At 43.4% G+C, this 17,528-nt stretch overlaps 1 protein-coding gene across 3 annotated transcripts in view; it reads right to left on the bottom strand.

Moving 5' to 3' along the window:
- PCYT1B (phosphate cytidylyltransferase 1, choline, beta) overlaps nt 1-17,528 on the bottom strand; it is a 126,596-nt gene that overhangs the window by 17,381 nt on the left and 91,687 nt on the right. For all 3 annotated transcript variants that reach the window (XM_011935126.1, XM_011935128.1, XM_011935127.1), the window contains exons 4-6: nt 11,883-12,034; nt 9,091-9,169; nt 1,250-1,392 (exon numbers count right to left, since the gene is read on the bottom strand). In XM_011935126.1, the coding sequence (XP_011790516.1) occupies nt 1,250-1,392; nt 9,091-9,169; nt 11,883-12,034 (374 nt within the window). The remainder of the gene's footprint in view (nt 1-1,249; nt 1,393-9,090; nt 9,170-11,882; nt 12,035-17,528) is intronic.

Genomic DNA, 17,528 nt, shown 5'->3' on the forward strand with positions numbered 1-17,528 from the left:
CAAATGCCCATCATCAATGATAGACTGCATAAAGAAAATGTGGCACATATACACCACATATGGAATACTATGCATCCATAAAAAAGGATGAGTTCATGTCCTTTGCAGGGACATGGATGAAGCTGGAAACCATCATTCTCAGCAAACTAACACAGAAACAGAAAACCAAACACCACATGTTCTCACTCACAAGTGGGAGCTGAACAATGAGAACATATGGACACAGGGAAGGGAACATCACACAGCGGGGCCTGTCAGGGGGTGGGGGGCTAGGGGAGGGATAGCATTAGGAGAAATACCTAATCTAGATAACGGGTTGATGGGTGCAGCAAACTACCATGGCACATGTATACCTATGTAACAAACCTGCATGTTCTGCACATGTACGCCAGAACTTAAATATTGTTTTAACAGTTGCTCTATTATTAAACTAACAGCAGCCCTGTGGGAACAATATGGTAGAACTACAAAAGGAAGCCAAAGACTTTAAGCTTTATTTAAGCAGCTGTAATTTCTTTGGACAATGAAAAATGGCCATTAAGGTTTCTAATGAGCATCTGTAAGGCCTTAACCAAATGAAAATTTTAAAACGTTAGAATAAAAAAGTTTCTCTGGGTTTAGCTTTTCATTGCCTCTGCCCTCCTCCCTTTCCTTTCAGCAGAAGATAACTCTTACTTTTTACAAGGGGCAGATCTCCCAGAAATCCTTCAATCAAGTCTAAAAACTCTAAAGAGAGAGTGTGGGGTAAGGGGAGGGAAGCAAGGAAGCACCTTTATAAAATGTGAAGCTCACTACCCGTGTCCTTTGGTTAATTTATGTTACCCCTGTGGACACTGGTTTTGTTACCTGTAAAATGGGGATAATAATACATCATGGGTTATTGTGTGGGTTAAATGAGAAAATAAATACAAAGCATTAAGGGCACTGCACAGGCATGGTGGCAAATAAATGCCTGTAATCCTAGCTACTCAGGAGGCTGAGGCAGGAGGATTACTTGAGCCCAGGAGTTCAAGACCAGTCTGGACAATGTAGTGAGACCCTGTCCCAAAAAATAAAAAAAAAAGTTAAATCAAACTTAAAATATTATACATAGTGAGACCTCATCTCTACAAAAAAAAAAAAAAAAAGAGAGAGAGAGAGAGAGAACACAGAACACTACAAAGCACTTAGTAAGTGCTCAATAAACAGCAGCAGTGGTGGTGGTGGTGTGGCATGGTGGTCTTCAGACGGTTTGAGGTGGCATGCTTACATTTATAAAGCTGACATTCAGTTCCTTGGCTGTATACCCTCTCTGGAGGTTACGTCGGGCATAAACATCATAGTCACGAACAATTCTGGTAATGATGTCCGATGTTGAGATGCCTTCTGTTCTCTGTGTTGGAACGAACATCCCTGTTTAAGCATAAAAGAGCGGATAGAGGAAAAATTAAGATCACCTCAGTTGACCCATCTCCTTTAATGGTTCCCCTTTACAGGACAAAGTTGGAGCTCCTGGGTATTATGCCAATGAAGACTTTATCTCTGGCCCCAAGTGACTCTTCCAGTCTCAGTTCCGTGGAATTCCTCCCTACCTTAAATGCTACATGTTCATCATCCCAGACCTGTTTCCAGGATGTACCATCCACTTGTCTGGCCCCTGCTGTTTAGCCATGCTGAGCCTTTCATTTCTGCCCTGGACACCCCTTCCCTGCTCATACTAACTGCAAAGCTCTTCCTCATCCTGCAAAGTCCAGCTTCAAGGTTATGCCTCTGGGAAGTCTTTTCTGACATCACCAGGCAGAATCCGCAACATTCAGAACCTAACTTATCTTTCATTAACAAAAATATTGGGCCAGGCATGGTGGCTCATGCCTATAATCCCAGTACTTTGGAAGGCCAAGGCAGGCAGACCATTTGAGTCCAGGAGTTCAAGACCAGCCTGGGCAATGTGGCAAAACCCTGTCTTTACAAAAAATACAAAAGTTAGCTGGGTGGTGGTGCACGCCTGTGGTCCCAGCTACTTGGGAGACTGAAGTGAGAGGAGCACTTGAGTCCAAGGTCAAGGCTGCTGTGAGCAGTGACTGCGCCACTGCACCCTAGCCTGACCCCATCTCAAAAAAAAATTTAAATAATTGTCTCCACGTAGAAAATGCACATTTTGAAAGCACTGATAGTGCCTTAATTGTCTTTGCACCCCCAGCACCCAGCTCAGCCCCTGTGTCTAGCACATGGAAGGTGTTCAATAAATGCAAATTGAGTGAGAAAGTAAATGAAGACTAACAACTGAGTCAATGAATTAGATCACAGCAACTCTGCTTCATCCCCAAGGAAGTCTCTTATGTTATACTGAAGGAAAAGAAGAAAAAGTGTACTATTTGTGTCGTCTCTGATCTGAAGGCATGCCTGTAGGGATGGTTAGATGATTTATCTTCCTAAGAACAGTCTACTGTACATGGTAGTTTCACCACTCAAAGGCCCTTTCATCTAGAATATGTGGGGCTGAGTAAAAATAAACAAGCACAGAGGATGCCAAGTTCTAATAGAACTTCCTTAAAGTCTTCAAAGATAAATGTGGGTATATCAACAAATATAGGGCTATAAAGAGGTCACAAATATTAACAAAGACAAGAATCAGGTTTATGCTCACACTTCTGTTGTGAACTGAAATGACATGTTGTTGGCAACTGAGATCTTTCTACCCCATATCATTACAGCCACTCAGTCAGAGGCATCAGGCATGGGACAGTATGATGGACAAAGCCTGGGGACAACGGCACTGGGTTCTTGGTTTGTAGACGTGGGCAAGTCATTCAAACCCTCTGAAGGCAAGTTACTTAACTGTAGCCTCCTCAGCTGAGAAAAAGGTGATTGGACATGATGACCTGGGACTCATCTGTGCCATTTCTTTCTCTCTCACTCCCCACATCCAACCGAGTTCCCAATCTACTTCTTAAATGTTTCCCTAATTCGCCCACTTTCCTCCATCCTAAACCAATTCAACACCATCTTGGCCAAAGATCACAGCAAGAACCTCAAAACCAGTCTCCAGCGATGCCATTTTTGTCTGCCTCAACCCATAGAGCAAGTTCTAGAGTGTTCTTACTAAATGCAAGTCAGAGGTCTGCTCGAAACCCTCCACTGGCTTTGTGCTGTTCTCTGGATTCAGAGTCAAATCCTTAACTTGGCTGTGCAGCAGCTTGCATGGTCTATTCCCTGTGCTTCTCCCCAATTTTATCTCAGACCCTCTCCCCTTCACTCCCTAAACCAAGGCCCCGGTGCTATACAACTGCCGCGGGGGCACTGCTGTTGTATTCTGTGGAGTTGGGCAGTAGGCTGACCCTGCCTCAGCCCAGCCATGCTGGATTTCTTCAGTGTCCTGAAAGGGTTGGCTCCCCTCCCCTCACTCTGCCACAGACACAATCTCTACCTGGTTAACTCTTGGGCATCCACTGGGCTTCAGCTTTAGTGTCACTTCCTCAAGCAAATATCTCAACCTTCAGACTAGGTCTTCTGGTGTGTTGTTCCTTCCCATGGACCACTCCCCTTCCCTCCAAATACAGCAAGATCTTTATAAAATAACTTGTTCAACAACTGTCTTGTTGACTATAAAGTACACTAGGGAAGGGATCACGCCTTTCTCATCCTCTTCTACATTCTCATCACTGGGTGACAAACAGGCACCATAGGAATATTTGTTGAATGAATGACCAGATGAATATTGATCTCTAAGTGCCCTTCCAAATCCAGTTCTCTCTGAATGTTTCCATCTTGCAGCCCCAGTGACGGTGTCTCTTTGGAGCTTTCTTTTGATGTCATTTGCATGTTTATAGTATCACTAGCAGAGTGGCTCTGCTGATGTTAGAGACAAAACATCCAGTTTCTTATGTTCCATGGTCAGAGGACAGTTGGGGTTTGCCACTAGGCCAAACACTTCTTTTATCACCTTCCAGGAGGGAAGAATCTAACACGGAAAACCAAATGGAAGGCAGAAGATGTAAACATCTACACACACGAACATAAATAGCACCCAAATTGACCCAGCTGTGCAGGAGGCTCTGGTGGGTGGGGGAACCCTGAGACAACATACCCACCTTTGTGGGAACAGTGGGGAACATTCTGGTGAGAAATCCATCCCATCTTTCAGCAGGCAGATATTTTACCCACACCCCTCCTGCTGAAATAATAAGACAATTCTCTAGTGACTAATGGATTTTAGCAAGTCATGTAAGACATTGATGCCATGAGCCTACCCTTTCTTTGAAGCCAGAAGGTGAAGTCTCTGTGTTTGAGTAACTGAAAGTAGATTTGGCTTAGGGAGAGATTTGCTTTGGCTGGTTGGGAGGTAGGTCTCTGAAAGAAGCCAAGCCCTCTGTTGACATAATGAGATACCCGGCTTCCTTCAAATCCTAATTATTGCTCTGCTAAAAATATTCAGTAATGAGCACGATCAGAGAACCTTTTTTATCATGCTTTTCAGAATTGCAGCATTTGGTTATGGAGCTATTTTAAGAAGCAGCAAAGCACATGTTAATGAAGGAAACTTTCAACAGTAGTAGGCAATATTAGAATGGTGATGAGTAATGTGGACCTTACAGTCTATTTAATTTAAGCTCCATCTTTTCATCCAGCTTTGCTAGAGGATTTTGACACATAGTTCTGACAAGCAGAGAAGAATGTTGTAAAGCTTAAGTCATGTCCTTGGTATCTCTGGCTTCATTTAAAGAGACTTTTGACTTTCAAAATAAGCCATGATTTGAGTATGAAAGCCAAATATGGATGCTGAGGCCCTTTCTGAGCATCTTTCTCCCATGATGAATTCTGGTCTTCTCTACCTGGGTTCCAAATAGATCATTACTGTGATTCTCCCTCCTGCTAAGGAATCAGCAGAGCAGATTTGATGGAGCACAAGGAAGGGTCCTTGCACATCGGAAAAGTCACACTGAGTCTTAGCCTGTGCTACTAGGGCAAGTAAAATACTACCTGACTATTCAATTTGGAAAGGGCATTGTGGTGGATTAAAGATGGCCCAATTCCCTTCCCCTGGAATCTGGGCTGGCCTCAGTGACTTGCTTATACCAAATGAATGTGGCAAGAGTGACTCTGTGTGACTTCCAAGACTAAGTCAGAAGAAGCCTTGTGGCTTCTGTCAAGATTGCTTTCTCTCTAGATATTGCCTCTCAGCTGCCATGCTGTGAGAAGCCCGAGCAACATGAAGAGGCCACCTGTATGCCCCAGTGACAACTGCAACTGAGCTCTGTGATCATAGCCAGCATCCAAGGTCAGCCTTCAGATGACCACAGCCCCCACCAACATCTGACAACTGTTTGAGAGACCCCGAGCTAGAACTACCCAGTTAAGCCTCTGCTAAAATCCTGCCCCACAAAATCATGAGTGACATCAAGAGGTTCTTTTAAGTCACTAACTTTGGGAGTCACTTTCTTGTGCAACAATAAGGATGCTGGATTGCTAGAGTTAGAAAAATGTTGGACCTGTTCCTACACCTAAACAACTGGAACTTGATATTTTATTCCCCAAATCAGGAAAGCAACATATTCTTAGCTCACTGATGGCCACTCACACAGAAAGAAAACCGCCACCAAATGCTTATTCCTATACACTATAAGGTAGCCAAGGAACTACTGCCCCCAGGAAACACTGATTCAAGAAACACTGGGGATAACTCAGCTGGATGAGAATGCCTGCTCCAGATCTTTGCTACTCTAAGTGAGGCCTATGGACCTACAGCATCTAACAACCTGAGAGCTCACTAGAAATGGGAATCTCTGGCCCCACCAGACCTACTGAATCTGAATCTGAATTTTCGCAAGATTCCACAGATGATCTGAGGCATATCTAAGTTTCATAAGCACTGGTCTATAACAAATCCTTATGGCAATTTTAGGAAAGGAGCAGCTGGCTCACAGCTCAGATCTTACAACAACTTTAAAGGGTATTAATCAGGCCAGGCATGGTGGCTCATGCTTATAATCCCAGCACTTTGGCAGGCCGAGGTGGGAGGATCACTTGAGCCCAGGAGTTTGAGACCAGTCTGGGCAACACAGGGAGACTCTACAAAAAATTTTAAAATTATCTGGGCATGGTGGTGTGTGACTGTAGTCCCAGCTACTTGAGAGGCTGAGGTGGGAGGATCGTCTGAGTCCAGGAGGTTGAGGTTGCAGTAAGCTATGATCACACCACTGTACTCCAGCCTGGGTGACAGAGTGAGACTTTGTCTCATAAATTAAGTAAGTAAAGTAAGTAAGTAAATAAATATTAATCACGCCATGCTATAACCCATCTTGATGTAACTGAGGCATCTGCCAGTTTCTTCTCCAGTTCCAGAGCAGACTTCCAAGTCCGAAGTGTATGAGGTTTCCTTCCTTGAAACTCCTCACGAACAAGATTGAGACTTCAGAATGTCAGACCTCCCATTATCCAATGTTCTTGACTTCTGAAGAAGTCCTTCCTAAGAGGATGGTACAGTCCCCACCACCAGCCCTGCAGGGGATGGCATGGAGCTTCCCAGGCTGGCCCCCAAGGAGTGTGAACCAACAAAAATGCCATCAGGGAGAATACATACATTCTATGTAACAATCATTTTTCAAACTAGTATCCAATGTTGTTTTCATTTCTAGGGATCATGTCTGTCCTGAGGCCCTGTTCTCATGGACACTGAGACCTCGATGACTTCAGGGGGAGGCAGATGAAGCTGAGAGTACAGGAGACCATGTTCAGCCTTCAGCTTCTAAAACAGTCTCTTTTTAAGGCTCATTTAAAAAGAAGAGTTAAGAAAGGCAAGAATTTCACTAGGAAGAGCCAGGCTTTGAGGAGTATAAAAAGGGTGTTCTAAATCCCAGAAGTGTCTTTTGAATTATTAAGAACCAGAGGCTGAGTAGACTCAGGGTACAGAATGTTTGACTATAAGCCCTGGAGTGTATGTTAACCCTGGGAAGGCATGAAATTAATTAAGGGGCAGTTTTCTGCTCTCCAGGAAGAAGAAAAGGACCTCTGGGAGTTGAGGGGAGGAGTGCAGAGAGGGATGGGGAGGCAGACAGCAGAAGTGAGGGAACAGGAGTGCGGTCTGTCCCTTGCTCTGACTCAGGTTCAAATCCCAGGGGCAGGGGCAGGGAAGAGACCCCTTTAGAAGGCTCAGTGCAGGGCCACTGGTACCTTGCTTATGGTCAGGAATTTTGGAAGGAAATACTTTTACAGAGGCCAACATGGCGGACAAGTCAGACAGGGCGTGACATGGCTTACTCACATTGCCTGGTTTCCCTTGCCCTCTAGTAGATTATGGAGGACATTTTTTAAGTTTCCTGGGGACTCTCTAGAGGAACATGGAAGGAAGTCCAAGATTTAAGAGCAGCATGACTGCTGGGCAGCACACCTATAGCCCAGGGAAGGGAATCCTGCAACAGAGGCTGTGGCCAGGACAGGCCAAAGCGGGGAGGTGACAGAGTCTCAGAGGCTGCCACAGGGGTCTGGTAGGTGGGGCTGATGGCTGAGCAGGTCTTGAGACCTCACAACTACAGATCCCCAACCCATGCCAGGCCAGAGTGTTCCAGAAATTTAGATCACCTCAGGAGAAAAAGGCAAAAAGTTTACTCTACACAGTCTAAGTACAAACTTAGAAGAGTCTCAATGATTTCACATGTCAAGTGTTTTTTTTTCCTGTCAGCTGTGGAAATGGGGTTTCCTAGTTACGTTTAGTTACGGAAACCACTTATAGCCCCCTAGTTGCTCCTTCCCACACAAAAGACCTGATCACAGATTCCCCTGCCTCAGAACAGTATTTGGTTCCATGTAACATCATATGGAAGCAAGCCTCAACCAGCTTGTCCTGCCAGTCTCCATCTCTGCCTCCCACCTCCACACACCCTACACTACATTAACATGTTTATTTTCTCCAGATACGCTGTGCTTCATACAGTTCCACCTTCGAACACGCTGCCCTGGCCTGCTGTACATACTCTGCCACAGGCTGGTTATATTTTGGGTAATTATTTATGTCTTTCTCTGCTCTCTCTCAAGGGTGAGGTCTATGTCTTATTCATTTTCTCTCATACAATTCCTGGCTTATAGATGCACTCAGGGGATTCATATATTAAACAATGACAGCCAAAACCATCCAAAGATGGAACAGGCTGCCTCAGAAGGCAGGGAGCTCCCTGTCATGGGAAGTGTAAAAGCATCAGTTCTGCTAGGAGCTGGCAATGATGCCAAGAAGGAGATAGGAGCCTGGGTCAGTGACCCTTAGGAGCCCACCCTACCTCAAGAATCTGAAGGTCCATGAGTACCAGGCAAAGGCTGTAGTGGCAGCGGGCTGAGTGGGAAATGGTGGGAGCAAGCTGAGTGGAGTCTCATTGGTCCCCAGGAGTGGGGAAGATGGCTCTGATGGCACATGTCAACAATGGCTCTAGTATAATGCAGGGAGCATTAGACTTCTTGAAATCCCTATGCATATGGTAACTCACTATAGTATCTGCACCTGCCAGATAATGGTTTAATGTATGTAGGAAGGTATGCATGGGTGTACCTACAGTGCCTATAGATGAGATGCATGGTAGATAGTAAAATAGCAGAAAATAAGCCAAGCCATTAAAACATTTACCCATTTTCTTTGCCTCTACATGTGGTACCTGATAATATTACTAACATGTGACAGGATGACACTAGAAATATGGCAGGACTAACTTTGGACACAAGGAGTCCAGATTATTAACTAGCCAGTTATCTATCTTCTTCTGGAAGGAAATTTCTTGGGAGTATCCTGTAATTTCATTGTGAAGACTTAATTATGAATGGGGAAAATGGCTGCCCTTTAAGTAATGGGGTCCTGCACTTTTCGTCTGATGAGCCCGGAAATTAAGCCTCAGACCTAAAGTTGAGCACTTTGGTGCTCAGGTTCATTCCTATATAAATACCTAAATGGTATCTGTGCCATAACTGAGCCTTAGCACATGTTAACAGTGGCTTGTAGAAGCTGTTTGGGGGACATCTAAAGTTGTAACTCCCTGTTTGTATACACTGCAGATGTCCCAGGGCAGATGTCTCTTATTACACCTGATTATTGTGATGTGTTTGACAGGTGAGCAGAGGGGAATGCCTCACCTGCTTCCTTTATGTGCTTGTAAACATCATCAGAGCCAGCAGAGGAATACGGAATGTCATCATGAGCCACAAAATCAATCTGTTGAAGAGAGAGAAGAGTGATGTCACCACTGGGATGGATGTGCATGTCTGCAGATTTGAAGGGCGGAATGGTGACTTCAGAATGCCTTTTCAAAATAAGGCAGTTGTATGTTACATTTATAGTGGAGACCTGAATCCTTGGCTGAAATGTATTTCCAACTATTTTCATTTCTATGAGATAATGGGAACTAGAAGAATAAATGTTTTGGTTTCTCTCCTTTGCTGGTCCCTCTTTCTTGTCCTACTCCGGAGAGTAGGTTTTCTTGGCCTTCTGTCCTTCTGCATCTAAAGTTTATCCTTTGAGAACCCATTCATTCTTTGAATTTTTATCATCCCTCCTATGATGAGGAACCCAAATCTTCATTTCCTGTCCCATTGACGGCAATGGGCACTTACACTTAGGTCACATTTTATACTGTGAAAAGAAATTTGTCTCTTTCCTCATTCGATCCTCATAACCACTTTGTGAGGTGGGCAGGCCACATGTTACTACTTCATTTGGGACAAAAGGTGCTGAAACTAGAAAATTTGTTAGATTTATCCGAGGCTTAAAGACTGGAGTGGGCTGCCGGGGTACCAGGCCAGGTTTAGTGGGCTGCCAGGGCACCAGGCCAGGTGCTCTTAATTCCCACTGCAGCCCTCTCTTTTACCACCTCTTGCTGTCACTTTAAATCATCCTGTCCTGAATTTACTTCACCTTTCTGAAAATGAGTGACCCCTTCCAATGACACTTTTATTTTATTCATTTTGGGTCTTGGGGAGACCCAAACCTTGGAATAAGCCTCTTTTCTCTACTTATTTCACTCACCCTAGGTTCCGCTGGGGTGTCTGTGTGTGTGTGTGTGTTTGTGTGCACACACGCATATGTAGGTGTGTACCCATCATCTTCTCTCCATGGAGACTACACGAAATCTAGGACCTGGTCACCCAGATTACTGACACCAACTTGTATCTGGCCTTCCTCACTGTAGGCCTCCTCCTCTCCAAGCCATCCTGCTGTCACATGGGGTATCCTCCTTAAACAGGGTTTTTTTGTATTTATTTATTTATTTATTTATTTATTTATTTTCTGGTCATCCTTATGCCTGCTCATCTTTATTCCTGTTTCCTGCAACATCAAGTAAACACTCCTTGCCTAGATTTTAAAACCCTTTATAACAAGTCCTTTATAATGGGGTTTCACTCTATTTAGAGGTAATTTAGAGTAGTAGTAGTTAAATACTTGAGAGGTAGTTTAGCATAGTTTGATTTCCTGCCCCACTACTTGCTAGCTATATAACTCATAAGTTGGGGGAAAGGATTCAATCAGGATTTCTCAAGCTCAGTACTAGTGACATTCAGGACTGGAGAATTCTTTGGTGTCAGGAGTTGTCCTGTGCATTGGCACATGCTTAGCAGCATCCCTGACTTTTACCCACTAGATGCCGGTAGCACCCCTCTAGCTGTGACAACCCCAAATGTCTCAAGACATTGCCAAATGTTCCTCAGGGCAAACTCGCCCCAGTTGAGAATCACTGGATTAAATGATATAATTATGTAAAAATGCTGAAAAATAATTAGTACGGAGTATATCCTCAATAAATGTTTATTATTATTATTAATTCTATTCTTAGCACTCAAACTTAATTCCTTTTCCTCTCCAATGTATAATAACAACTTCTCAGGGTAGCTGTGAGATTGAATTCAATTCATATAATGACAAAGCCCTTAGCACAGTGCCGGGCACATGGTAAACACTCAATAAATTACAGCCATCATTATCATTATAAGTATCCCCCATAATGCCCAGCACATGTTGAATATACAATAGATGCTTAGTAAAAATGTGGTAGTGATTACTGGAAGTAAATCATATTGTAGTTTTTCCTTTTTCTTTTTATTCTCACTGGGAAATTGTCTCTTCAGCTATTACTCATGCACATTTATCAGTGTTCTCTATTCTCTTCTGCATCGTGGCTTTAAAAATAGAAAAGAAAATTCTTAGAACAGCTTAATCTTATTTTTTTTTTTTGTACTGCTTATAAAAGGAAAGAATAGCTCCTAATGCGGGGCTGGTAGGGAGATACAAAGCACATAATTTGATGCAGATCAAAAGAATCTCTCATGTTTCCAACTAATAAAAATCTTATGTCAGTAGGATTCTCAGGGTCACAAAATCATAGATATAAAGTTCTTTCTTTAAAGGCTGACCTGTGACTTTCTGGATAAGATGTGTGTTCATTTGTTCCATGAAAAAGAATGCCTATGAATCAATAAGCATCAATAATGATGGTGGTGATGGCGGTGACAATGACATTTTTGGAGCTCTTGCTATGGGCCAGCCAGTGTTCTAACTGCTTAACTAAGATTGTCTCTTAGATCTTCAAAACATGCCCACAAGGAAGATACTAACATCATCCCATTTTACAGTTGAGGTAAGCGAGTACAGTGTGGTTAGATATCTTGTTTAAGGTCTCACAACTAGGAAGAGATAGAGGCAGGATTTGGACCTGGGTGGTTTAGCTCCAGGGCCCATAATCAAAGAAGTGAGAGGATACCAGCCCTCGGGCTTGGGCGGAAAAGAAAGGTGCCACATCAAGCAGTTCCACATGACAGTTCCTAAAATTACCTCTTTTAGAAATTGAGAGAGACTTTGGGCTTTCTGTAGTCTTAGCTGCAGAACCAGACTCCCTAATCTTGCTACTTAGAGAATGTGGGAGAATGACAAGTACCTTGTGTTTTTCCAGAAACTCTGGCGTGAGTGTCCAGGGAGCATCTCTGATTACTTCGTCTACGTAGCGACAGTGTCTGAGAGCTTCGTATCTCTCGGCTTCATTCATCACGGTGAAACCTTTGAATTTGTGGGTGAGATCATCGCTGCAAACTGAAACAGGCAAATGCATTAAATGCCATCACTCAGCCCAGGACCTGCTCACAGCCACCCTGGTTCAGACAAGGCTTCTTCAGCAGGACAAAAGAAGCACAGCTTTGCTAGGTGCTTATCATAATTGAACTCAGTTTTTTAAGGGAACAAAGGATTTGGAGAGCAAAGTAAGCTGAAATCCACTGACAATTCAGAATTTCATTTTAGTGCTAATTACATCTGCATTCTCCATGGAGGCTTCTATTAAAATTATTCTCTACACTACCTAATGTGACTTTCATATCTTTCTATTTTCCTATCCCACTCCTCAGTGAAAATTACCATTCAGAAATAAAACGACCAAATGAACAGACACAGAAGGGAGAGAAGGAGAGGAACCAAGAGGCCTGATTTATAGGAGGTTTGAATGGTTTGAACAATCAGTTCCAATTATTTTACTAGATCATTGTACTTTGTAACCCAAGTGTGAGACAGACACACACACACACACACACACACACAAATACATGTACTTCTGTTTCTGGATTGAGGGCCAGTCACTACACTTCAGGCCATTCAACCAAGAGGAGAAAGTCATAAAATCAAAGGTTTGATCTAGTAGAGTTCATCCTTTCCACATCTCTTATCCTTTCTAGATCTCAGGTTCCTGAACCCTCAAATGGGGATATCTTCCACTATCAACCTTAGAAAACATTTTTTGAGAACTTACAAAAAAAGTGCTTTTAAACAAACTGAACAATAAATACTATTCACTATCCTATCTTTTGGCTGGCCAAGGCAGCTTTCCTAAGATCTCCTATGTGTCAGGAAGAAATACCATTGTGGGTACAGTCCCTGTTTACCAAGATCCCAATGAGAGCCTTGCAGTGGCCAGTCAGAACTACCTTGACCGATCTTTGCAATGAATTTTTTTTTCTCTAAAGTATTATGTACTTACAATAAATTCACTAATTTTTTTTTTTTTTTTTTTGGAGACAAAGTCTTGTTCTATCACCCAGGCTGGAGTGCAGTGGCGTGATTTGGCTCACTGCAACCTCCACCTCCCAGGTTCAAGTGATTCTCCTGCTTCAGCCCCCTGAGCAGCTGGGATTACAAGTGTGTGCCGCAACACCCAGCTAATTTTTGTATTTTAGTAGAGATGGGGTTTCACCATGTTGGCCAGGCTGGTCTCGAACTCCTGACTGCAAGTGATCCACCGGCCTCAGCCTCCCAAAGTGTTGGGATTACAGGCGTGAGGCACTGTCCCCAGGCAATAAATTCACTAACATTAAGTGCACAATATGTGTTTAATTAAAAAAATTTAATTGATGCATAATAATTAACATATTTATGGGGTAGACTGTGATGTTTCCATGCATGTATACATTGTATAATAATCTAATCAGGATATTTAGCATATCCATCACCTCATACCTTTATCATTTCTTTGTGGTAAGAACATTCGAAATTCTGTCTTATAGGTGTTTTGAAATATACAATATTGTTAACCAGAGTCACCCTAATGTGCAATAGAACACCGGAACTTATTCCTCCTAACTGTAACTTGGTACTCGTTGATGAACTTCTCCCTGTCCCCTGTCACCTACCTTCCCCAGCCTCTGCTAACCACTGTTCTACTCTCTATTTCCATGAGATCAACTTCTTTAGATTCCATATATAAGTGGTATTGGTATATAAACACAATGGAATACTATTTAGCTATGAAAAAGAATGAAATCCTGTCATTTATGGCAACATGGATGAATCTGGAAGATATTTCATTAAGCGAAGTAAGCCAGACACAGGAAGACAGATACTGCCTAATCTCACAAGATGTGTTTTAAAAACAAAAATATGATCATTTTCTTGGAACAGAATGATGGCCCACACCCAGAATCAAATCTGGCCACAGAGTAAGCATAGCCAACGGCCACACTCAGCATCCTTGGAAAGCCTTCTGTTGTAGTCCCTTCACATAATCCACACCCAAGCCATCAGGAAAACTGCAGGCTCTGCCTTCAAAGCGCACCCGGAAGCCATGTTTTTCTCAGCACCTCCACTGCTCCCATCCCCGCCCCTTCATCATCTCTCCCAGGGATGACTGCAGTAGCCTCTTAACTGATCTCCTGATTCCGGCCTTGCCCACTCCCAACAACTTATTCTCATTGGCCAGAATGAGCCTGTTGAAGCTTGTCAGTCTGTGTCATTCCCAAACTCAAAACCCTTCCCATCTTACTCAGGGTAAAACCAAAGTCCTCCAGTGGCCCACAGGACCCATGCCTCTGCCCACTCCTTGCCTCCCTGACCAACCTCCTAGTGTCTCCCAGCTCCCTGGCCTTGCAGTTTCTTGAATACTTCTCCTCAGGTCAGGGCCTTGCACTATTCCCCAAAACTGGAATAATTGTGCTCCAAATACTCATAGAGCTCACCTCCTCCTCTCCCTCAAGTCTTTCCCCCTATCTTCTTCTTTTTTTTTTTGACAGAGCTTTGCTCTTGTTGCCCAGGCTGGAGTGCAACGGCACGATCTCGGCTCACTGCAACCTCCGCCTCCCGGGTTCAAGCGATTCTTCTGCCTCAGTCTTCCAAGTAGCCCCACCCTCTTCTGAATTGTGATCCTCTGCTGTGTTACTTCTCCCCAGGACACTTGTCTCATGTAGCTGTCTTATTTAGTTTTATTGTTGGTGTTCCCCTATAAATTCCCCGAGGGCAGGGACTTTTGTTTCATTTTCTGATGTACCATAGCTGGCCCCTAGTAGGCTTTTAACGATATTTCTTGAATGAATTAACAAAGCCTGATACATATAGATACTCAACAAATCAACAAATATTTATTATTATTTACAATAATAGATGTATATTTATCTACAGGTTTCTTTCTCTCTCTCTCTCTCTTTCCTTCTTTCTTTCTTTCTTTCCTTTTTTTTTTTTTTTTTTGACACAGAGTCTCCCTCTGTTGCCCAGGCTGGAGTGCAATGGTGCAATCTCAGCTCACTGCAACCTTTACCTTCTGGGTTCAAGCAATTCTCCTGCCTCAGCCTCCCGAGTAGCTGGGATTACAGGTGCCTGCCACCACACCTGGCTAATTTTTGTGTTTTTAGTAGAGACAGGGTTTCGCCATGTTGGCCAGGCTGGTCTCGAAGTCCTGACTTCAAGTGATCCACCTGCCTCAGCCTCCCAAAATGCTGGGATTACAGGCGTGAGCCACCGTGTCTGGCCTACAGGAACATTTCAACAACATACATGCAAATGAGAGACTAATGAGTTTCTAGATATATATATATACACACACACATATGCCTCTATATCTCCTATACATACTTCCTGAGATGTTTTCTATTGTAGCAGTTTATATTACCAAAACAACATCAACCATAAGTCTGGCTTGAAAACTGCTGAGTATCAGAATCACCCAAGGAACTTGTTAAATACATAGAAAGAAACCCAGCCCACTCCCTGAGATTTTGATTCAGTGGGTCTGTAGTGGGGCCCAGATAGCTCTGTCTTTGACAAGCTTCAGAGATGATTCTGATGAATACAACATTTGAAAACCCTGAAGCATATTATAAATAACTTAAGTCAAGAGCTCTATCTGTCTTCGAATCACCCATCATGCCCAGAGGTGGGGGTGGGGGGAAAGGTGGGCAGGAGGTGGCAGGTAGTAGGGCCATCATAACTATGTATTGATTTACTGACTATATTAGCTTTTGACCCCATAAACAGGAATTCTTTATGGGCCATGCAATATGATTTTAAAACTGATCTAAGACTTTTTGAATGTTCTTTTAGGACTTTATTAAAATACTACTCCAAGAACCATATTGAGCAGAAATGGATTTCAGACTCCATTTTCTATTTTAAACAGCACAAAACTAGGCCGCGCCACATCCTCCCCCTTTCTGAATCTGCACCTGAGCAATTTGGTATAACTTCTACATGACCGAGATAATGGCCTACTGATAGAGCACAAAGAAAACAAACATCCTGTTTATGCCAATACGGGGTCCTATTTTCCTATCCCAGGAGTGACCTCAAGAAGCAGCTGAACATGCTGACCAGTTATTGTCTAAACATTAATTACGCCCAAAGCAGCACTGTTGTTCTTGAGTCTTGGCAAATGCACTCTGACAACCAGATGGAGAGCTCTGGGCAGCGGTATTCCATGGATGAATTCATTGAGCTATCTGGGAACTCATGCTGCAGCTAACCTATGCTGGCACCTCACTGTGCTCCCACAGGAGAGAAAATACAACATAGGGATTGAACTTGGGAGCCCAACAGACTCAGGTTCTAATCCCAGCTCTGCTATTACCGGGAAAGTTACTCAAACTCTCTGAGCCTCGGTTGTCTGGTCTTTAAAACATGGTGAAGTTCTGAGAATTAAATTTGATCATCTTTATGAGCAGAGAGTAATGCTGAATAATGTTAGCCATTTATTAATAGTAGTAGGAAAATAGGATCATTCATGGATCTATTACTTCAGATTTTGTGTTCTGTCTTTTCCCTGCCCCCTACTCCAAGAAGGTATGAGGGCCCCGTGGTACAGACTCCTTTGTAGGTGCTGTGAACTCAAGTTGCTGGTAGACAGCCTGACTTCCTGGCTGCTGTTTTCCTGAAGCCAGAGCAACTTGGGGGGTATTCTGGAAAGAAGAAGACAATGAGAGACAAGAACTCTCCAAATTGCAGGGAAAGGGCCAAATGTCTATGGATCCCACAAGCAGCAGGTGCCAGTGGCAGGACCTCAGGAGATATGAGAATGTGAGGCCCTAGGCATGGGAGTTCCGCCTGGGAACAGACTGCAGGTACCTGACCCGTGATAGGTGCAACGAATCTGCTCCCTTCTAGTAATTATGTGGGCTCAGACAGTGAAGGCAGTGCAAAAATGGCCCTGGGTTGAAGACTGGAGGCCCCTCTCCTGTTTCTATAAACATTATGGACACTTGTTTGACTCTAGGGAGGTGAAGAGAGCCCAGCAAAGTCTGAGACTAGGCCAGGCACAGTGGCTCATGCCTGTAATCCCAGCACTTTGGGAGACCGAGGTGGGTGGATCATCTGAGGTCAGGAATTGGAGACCAGCCAGGCCAACATGGTGAAACCCCATCTCTACTAAAAACACAAAAATTAGCCGGGTGGTAGTGGTGCGTGCCTGTAATTCCAGCTACTCAGGAGGCTGAGGCAGGAGAATTGCTTGAGCCTGGGAGGCAGAGGTTGCAGTGAACCGAGATCACACCACTGCACTTCAGTCTGGGCGAGAGAGTGAGACTCTGTCTCAAAAAAAAAAAAACCGAGACTGAATTTCCTACCAGTCAGGCAAAATGGACTCTTAAAGAATATTTAGTTTCAATTAAAATATAATAAGGCACAAGTATACATATGTAACAAACCTGCACGTTATGCACATGTACCCTAGAACTTAAAGTATAATAATAATAAAAAAAAAAAAATCCAAGTTTGTAGAGTAATCTTTATGTCTTCTATAGTAGTAGTAGTATGTTTACTGTTGTTATTTTTATTGCCC

Source organism: Colobus angolensis, unplaced genomic scaffold (genome assembly GCF_000951035.1).
Source record: "Colobus angolensis palliatus isolate OR3802 unplaced genomic scaffold, Cang.pa_1.0 Scaffold140, whole genome shotgun sequence".
Classification (NCBI taxonomy): Eukaryota; Metazoa; Chordata; class Mammalia; order Primates; family Cercopithecidae; genus Colobus; species Colobus angolensis.